At 36.4% G+C, this 14,822-nt stretch overlaps 1 protein-coding gene across 1 annotated transcript in view; it reads left to right on the top strand.

The window, feature by feature from the left end:
• The window catches only part of snd1 (staphylococcal nuclease and tudor domain containing 1), a 182,500-nt gene that overhangs the window by 27,902 nt on the left and 139,776 nt on the right, over positions 1-14,822 (top strand). The window contains exon 11 of the mRNA XM_039668310.2: positions 9,518-9,619. Coding sequence (XP_039524244.2) covers positions 9,518-9,619 — 102 coding nt within the window. The remainder of the gene's footprint in view (positions 1-9,517; positions 9,620-14,822) is intronic.

Raw genomic sequence — 14,822 nt, forward strand, 5'->3', positions numbered from 1 at the left:
GCTTTTGTCACTTAATGCTGGGACCCCCATTTTTACTTTTTGTGGCTATGTAATTGCTTTTATTTTTATTGACTGAATGATCCTATAGCTTTAGGATATGTGTTGCGTGATTTGCAGTTAAGCACGCATTGTGGTTGCAGAAAAACAGTGGTAACAAGTAGAGGAAAATGAGCCTAATATTCGATTAGACGCCATTTGAAGCTAAATTCAGATGATTATGGTTGCAAGCCACAGACTGGACGGATGAAACCTGCGATGATTACTTTACTATTTAAGCACGAATTTGATGTCAACAGTTCAGGGGACATAATGTATTAACCCTACAGATATGAAATGAAATAATATTTAAACCTTCAACATTTCACATAGATGAGTTAAACGCAGTAACTGAGCATCTCTTCTGCAAGCCGAAGTCAAATGTTAGAGAATTTGAACACCTTTTTTTCAGTTTATATTGATCCTGTATTCTAATCGTATTTGGCTATATCATTTATATAGTGGAATGTAATGCAAATATATCCATGTAGCACAGTACTCGCTCAAGTTATTGGCACTTCAGAGTGATAACGAAACATGCTTGAATGAGAAAATAAAGTCTGGAACATGCATGGTTAAATTGTAATTGTATTGTAATGTAATTACATAATTAATTTATGTAAATTAGTGCTCTCAAACGATTAAGATATTTAATCGCGATTAATCACATTAATGTCGTAGATAAAAATGTATGATTAATTGCGATTAATCGCGAGTTAACTGTTCTAAATGTCCCTTGATTTCTTTTGGTCCCATTTTTTTCCCTCATTTTAATGTTTTTTATTGAAAACAACATTGGCATATTCTGTTCAATTTAACACTAACATTCTCACTTGGAGCAAATAATCTCTCTCTCAATGTAACACTGTCCATCAATAAGAGGGTGAAAGAAATACTGACGAGGTCATGATATTGACAAGCGGTATTTCGGACTGGACGTTCTGCGGTGATGATAGCTCAGTGCACAACGACAAAACACACAGATCACTTTGGTCTTGTCAATGGAAACATTTGGCAACTTTTTAAAAGTAAACTTCCCATTAAGAATCTTATTGGCATCCATTTCGGCGTCTCGCGCTCGTCATCCACTCAAAACGTAACATTAACCTACTGTTTGGCCGGCTCACAAGGCCAAACAAGTGTGTGCGGCATCGTGCATGTTGTTTTGTTTCCAGTCTAGCTAGATTTGCTTGCGCTTTGGTCGACGAAGCAACAAAACGTTCTTGCGCGGCACAAGCCATTGAAATGAATGGGTTTCATAGCACAGCGGCACAGCGCATGCCGCGTCCTGTTAAAAAAAAATCACGTAAAAAAAAAAAAGTTTGTTTGGCAAAAAAAAATTAAAACGCATTTAACGGACTGCCCTAATGTAAATACATCTATAATTACACTGTTGACTATGTTGCTGCAAGTAGGGGCAGTTTTTTTGCATAAATATAACAACAAAGGCACATCAATTTCTAAGAAATTATAGGCGCAGGTAAATCATTTAGCCTAAAATAAACACACTATTCTATAAAAATATTAGGGTTGTTCATTTTGATTTAATTTTATTTTTCCTATTGTTTGTGATTGGCTGCTTAGTTTATTAGAAATAAGAACAATTTTGTCACTGTCGTTATCATGAAATAGTTTCTCATATCATGAAGTAAGACTTTGGTTGTATCGCCCACTCCTGTTTTCCACTAATATTTGCATAAAAAAATGAGGCATTTGGTTGCTACACTGAACACATCGCATTTCGGCATCGTCGTCATCGAGACATTTTTGACTGGATGAACTATCTCTTTGAGAGAAATGTGACCATGTGTCTTGCCTAATTTCTTTTCCTCGTTCATTTCCCCCCTTCCTCTCTTGGCCAGATGGAAGCTTATTTTTTGCGCCATGGCGAGCTATTTCCAGCTGCGTGGTGGTGTCAGCCGTTTTAGGAGCACTCACAAGGATGTGGAGGGGGAGGAGTTATGTCAGAGCAGCTCAATGAGTCATCCTCACTCCCACTGCATGTGTGTGTTATGGGACTGCAGGGGAAATGTTGACATCTGGGTTTAAAGCCATACCCCTGTCTTCTCCACAGAAATAGCAATATACAATGTATCGGCCATTGAATGACTCTTCCGTGTCATTTGCCGTCACCTTGCTCAGTGTGTTTGTGCTCTGGGTGTGTGTTTGAATGCCACATTGTGTCTTTTCATGGTGTGTTTGTGTGTGTCTGCTGTGCCTGCATGCTGAAGGCATGTTTGTGTGTGTGTATGTGTGTCCTGTGGCCTCTGTCTGGGGTCACTGTATGGTTCCATGGCTCATCTTACACATGGTTGGTCAGGCTCTTTCTTGCAGACGAGTCTGCTTTCCTTCAGGATCGTTTGACTCTTGGAATTCTAGCGAACTTCCTTCCAATCATTTGAGAGTAATGACCCATGCATGGATGTTGTAAAACAAAAAATGTTTTTGGTAATGGAATATTCGGGGTTCAATACAAGTTAAGCGTGACTCACATGGGTGCCCTAGGGCAAGGTCAGGCATGAAGTACCACGCACCTTAAAACATAAATAAATAAATACTATATACCTGTTCTTTTGAGCTTTATTCATCAAAGATTCCTGAAAAAAGTCAAATTAGAACGGTTTCTGATTTCTAATTTGAGTAAAGACTGCTGAAAATGGATCTATCATCACAGGAATACATTACGGTTTAAAATGTGTTATTGGAAATCAGTTATTTATATAAAATACAATATTTCACTATTAATGTCTTGGCTGCATTTTTGATCAAATGAATGCTACCGTTCAAAAGTTTGGGGTTAGAATTTTTCTTTTATACTTGCATGTTGAATTTTAAAAAAAATATATAAGTGGCAATGTATTTGTGTAAATATAAGATCATCTCAATTGTTTGTTCTCCCTTTTCGTCTCTTTCTGTGTCCTCCCTTTCTTGTTTTATCATTCTGTTTCTCCATGCGTCACTGTTGTTCGTCACTGATGATTTATTTTAAGATGGCATTGTAATTTCAGTCTTAAATGCTGATTATTTTTCTAAGGCATCTCTGATGCAGCTGCATGAGTTTAAATTGCTCATTGCGATTTCCGTGACTGATGCTGAGGGTCATAATACGCCAATTCCGACTGTCGTGTGTGACTTATGTGAGAGGCTGAGAGGTTTTCACTTCAGTTATGCTTTTGACATACCAGTCATTAATTGTTACTCATGTTTTCCACGTTTTTTTTGCATCGTTCAAGGTCCTTGACGATTAAGAAATGCCTTAACTCAGTGCAAGAAAAACAAAAGACTAAATTTAAACATCTTTTGAATATACTATATTTGAATAGAGCAGCTTCATCTGTTCTGGTGTTTGGTATGGTTGAAGTTTAAGGAATTAGGGATGTCAATTTCTGATCATTCCCATGCTTGATTGTCATTTAGATGAACAATGCAGTGGCATTTAGTCACTAGCATGACAGGATGTGCAAATGCCACTAAGAATGCCAGCTTCCTCACCAGAATTAGGTTTAGTCTAAATAAAAGGGTAGGATTGTAAAATGAATTGATATAATTGATAATTTGATCAAATAAAGTGTGCGTTTGGGATCATTTTACTTTAAATGGAGGTTATATGGTTTCTCGTTACGGAGACCGCTGAATGCATTTTTTTTTTTAAATGGTAGTCTATCATGGTGCTTTTTTGTATTGTGTTTTAAAATGCAATCACAATGTTTGCAATTAACATTATCGACATTTAAAGTAAAATGATCCGTAGGGCTGTACTGAATTCTCTTGTTTCTTTATCAAATCCTTGCCATCTATTATTGCAGTGTACTATAAACTTATCTTACTGTGGTAAAAAATGCTGTAGTGTAGACGGCATACCTTGCCAAAACGACAGATGTTAGCCTTACCTAACCTAGTTTATTTTATAGATGTATGGGTTTCATTCTTTATCACTACACATTCAATTGTAACAGTTTGTCCTTGTTGTCCACATCAAGTTTATTTATATTGTACAGCACCTTGGATATGACATGCGGGTGGAAATTGAAAGCTATCGTGCGTGCCGTTCCCTCATTTTAGTTAAATCATGGCCACTTTTTGCTAACCTTCGTTTTAATTGAATGAGGGAACATATTAATGAATGGTGGGCTGTGGCCATGAATTAAGTCTTAGGGACAAATTATGTTTGTCTATATTTATTTTTAGATCTGACGTGCACGCATGTGCCACACGCCCCCCAAAACTACACTCCTTGCTTAATCGACCATCGATACGTTTTATTGATTAAATTATCAACAATTATTGTGTGTTAAATTTAAACATGTTTGAATTTTCACATAAATTTAAAGCCAGAAAATGAGTCATTCAGTTAGCAGGTTTCCTGTTCTTTCTAAGTAAATAAGGTGTCACTCTTTAGTCCTGGAAATGTTCTAATGCTTTAATTGAACAACAATTTTACTTAAGTGACATTCCCTGAGTATTATCTGGTATATTAATGGCAAATGGAAATCTAAAAGGGTGTGCTTAATTAACAATTTGAGCATAATGACATCTAGAACATCAAGATAAACAAATTAAAGTGCAAAAGCCCCCACCTAAACTTTTTACATTTTTCTTTCTGTTTTACATAACTCTCAGATTGTGTATATGGACCTGCATTTGAATAATAGGTCCTTCTGAACAAAGATTTAATTGGCTAAACATATGAACGAAAGATGTAAAGGGGCTTTGTTTGATTAAAGGGCTAATTGGCCTTTATTCATTTATTGGTTTCATAAGTTTACCAAATGTTTTATTATATCGGCAAAAATGGGTAAATCATTTAAAATGTCACATGACATTCCGACAACTCTTTCAGTGTTTGTTTAAAAACATTTTCCCTCAATGTTCATGTTATAATAGGCTGCAAGAGCATGATTTTATTAACCCAACAAAGCTGTGTAAGCAGACTAGAGAGTAAATTAGTTTACCCGTTCTACTAATGACGTTTTGTGTCCTCAACAACCTCTGTAGTCCCATTTAGCCAATTGTTAGCAACTGCCTTTTACAAGACAAATTAAAATCACAAGTATATAACAATGCATTTTATATTGTATATTATATTTCAAGCATTTAACTAAAAACCTATAAAAAAAATCGACTAACCGGAAGTGCTTAAATGCTTGCTCGTTTTTGGGTTTTGGCCTACAAAAATACGTCTGCTCTGCACCACTGGATTTTTTTGAGGTTGTGATTGGTTGTTCCCTGGTGGTGGAGAAAGCTCTTCACTCTCTCTCTCTCTCTCTCTCTCTCGCGCTTTCTCTTTCTCTGCTTCAGAGTCCTTGGGCCATTTATCACCTGAAGATAATGAGATTGGCTAATGAGAAAAAGAGAGAGAATCAGGAATGAAAATGTGAGTGGTGCGCATAGGTACGAGACAAAGAAACCTTTGTATGTGAGAGGTGTGTGATTTTAAACCTCAGGAGCTAAGGTGTATTGCATGACAAGCCGCTCTTAGATCTTCTGAAATGGTGCTAGAGCAATAACAAGTTTGATAAAAAAAAATATATATTTTTTTTGTTTTTTAAATAAATATCCTGAAACTAATTCATAAATACTACATTTTTGCATCATTGTATCATATGATGTTTTACAACCTAAACGAAGTCTAAATCTGACAATTTGTCATTTTTTAATTTTATTTCATTGGTTCCAGAGAGATGTTCAGTGCAGAGTTGTAATATAGATATGGAACTATATCTATTAGGGGTGTAACGGTTCACAAAATTCACGGTTCGGTTCGATACGATACACTTGTGTCACGGTTCGGTTCGATACCTTTCCGTACGTTTCAAATACAGCAAAAGGAAAGAAATGGCAGAGAAATTTCCTTGTTTTTAATTTTTTTCATTTTATTTTTATTAAAACTAACATCATAACGTATGATATTTTTTAACTTTGAGCAATGATGGAACGAACTATACTTGACTTTTCTTAGGAGCATATAAAACAAAACGGCTCCTTGGACAAAATGAAATGTAACATTGTAGTAGTTATAAACAAATGTTTATTTAAGTTTTTAGATTAACATTTGACGGCAGCAACTGTATTCATATTATCAAAATAAAACCGACGTGATGTTACTTGAAATAATTATAGCCAACTATTCCTGCCAAACTTACAGTTAGTAGTGTTATACAGTAAATCCATGGTAAATGTTGCTGATCTGTGGACACTGGATAGTTCATTCATGGCACAAAGTTTCTTCCTGATTTCCACGTCAGCGCTGTTTGATCCGTTAACTATGGATAAATGTGAATGTTTCTCACTAGATCTCGCTGCGATGTTAACTTCAGTGGCGAATTCAAATGTTTTCTTTACTGGATTTGGCTGTGTAGTAACTGTGCTGCTTAAGATCGGCTTGCGCTGCATTGGTCCAAACTGATAAACGGTCCGTCATCCAGACACCCACACAATAACGAGCTGCTCAGTTTCGTTCCGCTTACATTACAATTGCCATTTGATGTTGGGCAATTTTGTGGTCACGCCAGCATCGCTTACATTATGAGCGTGCTTGCCATGTGCAATGCGCCTACATTTGAAATAACGAAATTTTTGTCGGCAGGAAAAATGATATAGGTATTAGGGGTGTAACGAAATGATATAGATATTAGGGGTGTAACGAAAAGTGAACCGAAAGCCTCGTACCGAACGGTTCAAAATGAATACGTGTATCGTTACACCCCTAATATATATAGATCAACAGCACCAGTCCACAAGACCTTCTGAAAGAAAATCGTACTGATTTTAAACATTAGGGCAAGAAAAATTTTCACCTTAACTAACGTTGACTAACGTTTACAAATGCTGTTGTAAAGCTAGCTTTATAGTTTTGAGTCCATTTACTCTTGTATCGTATGTCCATTTTTTTGTGCTTGCTTGTTATTCGTTCATCTATGCTTTATTTTTGTGAAGCATTATTTTGCTTTGCTTCTGCTATGGTGAATAGACATCTACTCTTGCATTGCGTGTGTAACGGAGATCAGCTAGTGAGAGCTGTGCAGATAAACCTCACTCCCCTAATCTCTAGTCTAGAGCCAAAACAACACACCCCTCTCTTCATTGAGGCTGGCGCGTTAACAAGGATGCTAAACACATCATTCTCTAGCATCAGTCGCCAGAGCGCCGGCCTCAATGAAGAGAGGGTTTGGGTTGATTTCAAACGTCAACAGTGTTCAACCACAATTTCGGGAGATTACACACTGCACCTTTAAGTGGAGTACTAGTTTGTCGGTTTTCCTTAATGTAGCAAGGCATGATTGTTTTGCTTATCATACCTGACTGATGGTTGCACAGGTCTTGTTCTGTCCTGTTAGCCTTGGCAGAATGAAAACGTTCTTGTGCTCAGTGCATGCAGCCAAACTGTCATTTTTAGGAGCCAGTAACAGGAAAAAAATCAGCATGTCAGCCAGATGAAGAAATCCTCATTTCTCCTCGCACGGTTCAGTAACCAGCCTTCCGTGTCTTCACAGAACACACTTGAGTTGCTCAGTACAATGACAAAGACTTTTTATCTTGACAATCGACACTGGTTTGCTATTCAGCAGTGTTCGGGCTGTCTCGTGGACATAATGAGATGAACATTTTGAATATGTTCATTAAGACAAAGAATTATCAATGACGTATGGCACTTGCATGTTACAGCTTCAAGTACATTAACCCCATCACACGAGTCAAATATTGTACGATTGCTTGTATTCAAAACAAATGCACAGATTGCAGTATTTGTGTATGTAACATGCTTGCTGACATTCATGATCAACTAGCAAAACACAGAACGCTCATACTCTTACCAACACTTACACAAAAACACACTCTAACAGACGACCGCATGGCCTCCCTCTGCTTTTCTTGCTCGGGGGAAAGGAATTGCCGTGGATATTTATAGGCGGGCTCAAAACGGGTTGTCCTCTCTTTCACCGTCAGGGCTTTCTGTCTATATTATTCCATCGGCACAGTTCTTTAGCCGTCCTGAAAGATGTCTCTGCGCATTAAATGCAACGTCTTACGTTCAGAAGTGGGTGGTCGATACGGTTTTATTTTATACCAAATATCAGACCATGTGGGTGGAGATGATGTGGTTTTAGTTGTTTGCTGCACAGATTAATGTTCGCTGGAATCAGTGCGTGAGGATTTAAAAATTGCGGAGATTTATGCTTTTTAAAGTCAATATGCTTTTATTAGCCGTAAGATTTGGTCCTTGAGGTTAACAGTCCGATCTCTACTTTCTTTCCCACAAGCTACGCCTCATCCTGACTGGTGTTTGTAGTCTCTCTCTAGTTTGTTTCTGCTCTTGCTTGTTTTTCCTTCAAGCAAGTTGTTGCCTGGATTGAGCCAATTCCAAAATAGGCAAATGATTCTTAAAGGGATAGTTCACTGAAAAATCAAATTGGCTTACTCTCTTGTCGGTCTGTCTCACTTAGTTTCTTGAGACATGAAATTACACATTTTGATTATTCTACTAGTTTATTTTTTCCATAGTTACAATAAATGGGAAGGAGAGCTTTCCTACGGGTTTTAAAGCACCATTAAAGTTGCCCAAACAACTTGTGCACACTTTCTGGTATTTCAAAGTGATGCAATAGTTTATTTGGCCAAAACACGTCTTTATTCCCTAATAACTTTTCTCTAAAACAGGCTGTTAACAACAGTTGATCATTGAATCAGTGTTTTCATCTTGAACCGATTCAGTTGAAAGCATGAGCAAATCAAACTGGTTTTTATTAACTGGATCTACTGATTCATTGAAAAGAGGGATTATTTTCTCAGTATTATTTTCTATAACCTAAAACAAACACCTTTTCTACATTAGGTAGAGTGGGTATGAACTGAACTAAATCAGTCCAAATCATGACTGGTTTTGTTAACTGGACCTACTTATTCATTAAAAAAAAAGATGCAGTCATTTGTTAAGTGTTTCTTTCCACGACACAATTACCTTTTTCCTATTTTCCGCAGAGTGGCTCTGAATGTTGTGTGTTAATTCATACTGTCATGGCCTCAGCTGCAAAACAGGATGCTTGAATATTGAGCATACTGAGGTTGTTTTTTTTTCTCTGCCTTTCTCAGCGAAAATACAGCCTTTTTTGCTTATGAAAAATGTAAATGAGGTTCTATTTCTAGTGTATCAATGTGTGTGTCAGTGAGAGCATCTCGTATAGCTTGTGCAGTCACATGCCTGGCACACCAAGAGATCGAGACAATGAGACGTGTCATCTACCAACTCTGACACATTAGCATGGCTGTGTGGGAAAAGGAAGGATATTGGGTATTAAGAGAATGGTAAAATTGGAAAGAGATGGAGAAGGGGGAGGAAGACAGGAAGGAAGTCATGAGACTCTCAGCAAGTGATTAAATGTTGTGCCAGTTTGGGATGGAAGGCTATTTTTCATTTATGTGATATTGACTTTTCACTATCTGTCTTTCTCTCTCTTTTTGCCTATTCTATCTGACTCTACAGGAGAAGAACAAGGACAAAGACAAGCGTTTCCGTCCACTCTACGACATTCCTTACATGTTTGAGGCACGGGAATTCTTGAGAAAGAAGCTCATTGGCAAGAAGGTGAGAGAGTCTGACATTCTGCCTTATTATTCTTTCTGTATACGTTTTTTTTTTCCATGTGAGTTTCTGTATTCTGTTTGGAGTTACTAAGCAAGTTCACCAAACAGACCTTGAACATATCGACTTTATTCATAGAACCACAAATGATTTATATTTGAGGAAAACAGAATGGCAAAGCACAGGACATTGACATTTTGTGAACTGTTGATGCATTTACACACAAATATGTGCACACTAGGGCTGTTTGCAATACTTATTCTCCACAATATTGTATCAGTATTTTTATTTATTAGATCTTCATGTCCCCAAAGTTGAAAATAAGGAAGATAAAGAAATGTACCTGTTATAAATCAATTGGATAACAAGTCTCTATATGAGAATGTTTGGGTTGAAAAATTAAAAAGGCTTCAGCTAGAAAAGGAAAGTTGTTTCTAAGGTGGAGCAAGTTATTACATTTTGATCCAAGATCTATAGATATAAGAAACACTATTAGGGCTGTGAAAATGTAAGTGTTAATTTTAGGATTTTATTTTTCCGTTTAACGCGTTAGAAATATATATTCTTGAATGGACAAAAACAAAATTATATGAAATTCCAATTTTGTCGAATATCCCGTAAGCAGAGTCTTAAATGTGTCGCTCAGAAAACAGGCCAATCAGAAGAGAGGCTCATGAATATTAATTAAACAGGCTACAATCGCCCTGTTCTTAGCAGAGCCCCTGATGAAGGAGATACTTATACCACAAATATATATTCTTAAGGACATAAAATAAAACTCCAGAAAGGTGTAGAACATTGGACCTTTAAAACCGATCACATGTTAGAATCGACTGCTTTCAGTTATACTGTGGCTAAAATTCAGAAATAAAATCTATTAGTGATACTGGCCTTCATTCATAGTGCTTAGGAAAAAGATGCTATTAAACAAATGTTTGAAATATACAGTCTTTGTTGTTTCTAAATAATTTTGGAGATCAATGTGAAAGTATTACAATATTAAAATCTATTAAACTTTAATGATGAGTGTGATTAATTGTGATTAATTATAGAAAAATGTGCAATTATCAATTGACACCACTAAACTATTCATTTTGATTATTCCTAAATGTTGAGTTAATGCCTAAATTATCACACCATTTTGTTTAGATTTTAATATTTTTATAAAATTATATACATTTTATGCTCGAATTAAATGCTCATGATGACACTGGATTACCATGCATGAATTAATCACTCACTAAAAGCAGGAATATGTATTGAAATTAATGTTCTGTCATACTCTTAATGAAATTAATGTTAAGAAATTAATGTTAATTATTCACCCTCATATCGTTCCACACTCATAAGGTTTTTGTTCATATTCGGAACATATGAAGATCTTATTAATGAAATCTGCGAGCTTTTTGTCCCTCCATTGACCGCTACGCAACTACCACTTTGATGCTTTAAAAAGGTCATAAAGAGATTGTAAAAATAATCCAAATGAATTTTCTAAGGAGAGGATTGCTTTGTATGATGAACAGATCGAATTTAGGCCTTATAAACATTTATCAACTCGCATATCAATTGTGGTAAACGGAAACATGTTCACTTGGCATGAATGAGGTTCATTCTCAACTTGTTTGAGCTTCTGAAATAACCGTTGTCAATTTTATTTGTATTTTAGATGAACAAAGGTCTTATGGGTTTGGAACAACATGAGGGTGTAGTGATTTAAAAAAATATATATTTTAAAGTAACTGTGAAACATGAAGCGGTTCAATCTGTCACTCATAGCAAACAGAAATACTTTGTATCAAAAGGTGCGGTTTTAATTGGGACAGCAGGGTGTGGGATGTTCTGAAAATTGTCATATTGGGACTCATTAAAGGATGATAGACAGATTGTGTAGCTGCGCATCGTCTATTCATGACTTTTCTCACCCAGACAATTCAGTGTTTATGTGCAGAATAACGAAAAGCTCAGCCTGCTAGGCCCACTTGATTTAACGCCAAAGAAATATGACAGCACATTTCCTCACACGCAGACATTTTCTCATAAATGATCACCAGAAGCGTGGATTACTAATGCAGCTTTATATTGTCCTTGTATGATCGTAAGGCTCCTAGAAACCAATATTTTATTGCCTCCTCTTTTTACAGAAGTCTGGTTCACTGACCTGGAATCATTCAAATATCCTGACACTAGAGCGGGAAAATAGGAAGCGGCGAGTTTTGCATTTCCCGTGTATGCACTCAGCGGTAACAGATAGTTGAATTTATACAACACACTGTTTGATAAGATATGTAGGTTTGCCTATTAATGCAAACAGTGTGAGAATGTTTGAATTCATTCAGAATTAATCCAGCTCAAGAAGATCGGAGTGTGGTATTCATTTAAATTTTTCACACAAGTGCTTTGCCTTAGAATCATCATCTTTGATCTTTAGAGTCAAAAGTAGCATCTAAATATTTCCTTTACAGAAAAAGTCCTGCTTTTTTTTAATCAAAATTTGATTAAATGTACTTTGTAACCAGATATTAAAGGAGTAGTTCACTTTAAAAAACAAAACAAAAAAGCTTTTGTTGATAATTTACTCAAACCCATGTCATCCAACATGTCATTCTTCAGTCGAAAAGAAATTAAGGATTTTTCTCCATCTAATGCACTTCAATGGGAACCAAACGGTTCAAGGTCCTAAAGACACTTTCAGTGCAAACTGCAAACTGTTCAAAGGGCTTTAAACTATTTTAGACGTCTTATCAAGCAAAACGATTGCTCATTTAAAAAAAAAAATATATATATATATATATAAATAAAATTTACCTTTTATAAGTGCAAATGCTCGCCTTGCTCTTTTCTGTGATGCGCATTTGTGACTCCTGTTCAAACTCATCAAAATGAACAAATCTTTTTTCGTGTTATTTGGTTCATTCAACGAACGAAATGAACGAGTTGACTCTGGAAAAGATTCGTTCATTTTGATGAACGAGTTCGAATAGGAGAGTCACGAATGCGCGTCAAAGAAAAGAGCAAGGCGAGCTTATAAAACGTAAACTTTTTTTTTTTTTTTTTTAAGAGCGACCGTTTCGCTTGATGACCCTTATTCATCGTCTGAAATTGTTTAAAGCCCTATGAACAGTTTGCAGTTTGTACTGAAACTGTCATTTGGACCTTGAACCATTTGGTTCCCATGGAAGTCCATTATATGGAGAATAATCCTGGAATGTTTTCATCAAAAACCTTAATTTCATTTCGACTGAAAAAAGAAAGACGTGGACATCTTGTATGACATGGGGGTGAGTAAATTATCAGCAAATGTTTTTTTTTTTTTTTTTTTTTTTTAAATTGAACTACTCCTTTAAGTATTGGGATGGACCAAATGGAAAATTTAAAGCAGAGGTAATTGAAACGCATGTTGCTCGACCACTATCATGAATATCATGTTGATGGTGGTTACAGTAATGGATTTTTTTTTTTTAAATAAAATGCAATCAGGCTTTTGTCAGCTTTCTTTAGTTGTTGCTAGGACACAATGTGGTGTGAGGATAAGTACAGAGATATGCCATGTTATAGCATGTCCTCTGCTGCCCTGGCAACCGCCGTGGAAAATGATGTTCCAACTGTTAAAAGTTAAATGAAATCTGTGCAATTATAGAAGTTCGTAACTCGTAAAATCCGGTTATTGTTAAAGAGTGATTGTTTTGTTGCTGGAAAAATAGAAATCTAATGGCCCATATCTGCCAGATCAGGGCAGAAGGATGATTTTATGCCCAGAACCTTTTGATTTTGTGTTTCTCTGGCATTTAAGATGCCATTGGTTCTCTACATTGCTGCATCCCGTCTAGTCAGGAGGGGTTTGTAGTACCTGCTTTTTGTTTCCAGAGTATTAGCATGAAAGCTTGAGCTGACACTATTGGATTTGTCGGTGATGCATCAATTTTCTCTCACTTTAACAGCGAAGAGGTTCGAAAGGTCAACTTTTTAAAATCTCAGCCCGTATGTGATCAATTTCGGTTCAACGGCACAATGGACAAGAGAAGATGAAAGGAATCTCCTTCCAAGCCTCAGTGAGTCACAGCTCTGGAACGGAAGAACTCGGAGCGAGGCGTCCATTTCAGATCGCGTTTCCTTCTTTTGAAAGGAGGGAGAGAATGAGTGGCATTCACCAGCAGTGGGTAATGGAAGAAAATCTGTGCAGAAGTGCATTTTCTCCTCTCGGTTTTGAAACAGAACTTCCCTGTGACATAATCCAAAGCTAGATTTGGCTAACTTTCTAAGTAGCGCCTCTGTAGAGGGTCTCTGCCTCAGCGAAAAAGTCAAATGAAAATGTTGCATTAATCCACTTATCAGGAAAGAGCACGTTTGGATAATCCTGCCCGCTCAAAGTGCCTCCTGTTATGCGAGTGTTTATGTGTGTGTGTGTGTAAGAGGTGTGAACAAGAGGCAGTGACTGACTGGAATGTCAGTGTTAAGTGTTTGATGTCTGTGTTTATGCAGGTATGTTCCATAAGTTCTGCTTTGTTTATTAGTTAGTTCATTTGTATGGAAGAGGACGTTTCCCTGATGCACGTCGATGCAGCCATGGCAGAGCTGTGCAGACTTCATTCATCTTTTTTTTTTTTTCTCCGCTTTGGCTTCTGCTTTAGAGGGAATTACAGTGGCATGTGAGACTAGCAGCTCACTTTTAATCCATGAAATATGTATTACAGAGTTTCCTGACTACACCTACCCTCACCACATTAGACTCCACTCACAGGGACTTAAGCTTGCAGAGAGCAGGTTTGACTCTGCACATCTCATAAGATACATTCACACTAGAGCTTTTGGTGTGGAACCGTGTCCGTTTAGTGAAGTTTGGTTGGTATAAAAGCTTTTTTGGTATTCCTAACAAGCGTCAAGCATACTAGAGAACCTTTTTTTTTAAAATTCCTTTTATAACTATTTAAAAAAATATATAAATATTGTTGCTTTTTGACGCACTAATAAATTATCATTTATTCCACAACAATGAAAATGTAAAATGTAGATGTATTATTAATAATAACAGCAATGATTAATTAATAATAACAATTAAAGAGATAGTTCTCTTTGAAATGAATTTTTGATATGTTTCAGCTTACCTCAAGGGCATCCAAGATTTAAGAATTTAAGAATTAATTTCAAAGTGAGCTATCCCTTTAAATGTTAGTAAGAATTTAATACTATTATTTTGTAGTAATAT

The sequence above is a fragment of the Pimephales promelas genome, chromosome 24, assembly GCF_988280905.1.
Source record: "Pimephales promelas chromosome 24, fPimPro1.hap1.1, whole genome shotgun sequence".
Classification (NCBI taxonomy): domain Eukaryota; kingdom Metazoa; phylum Chordata; class Actinopteri; order Cypriniformes; family Leuciscidae; genus Pimephales; species Pimephales promelas.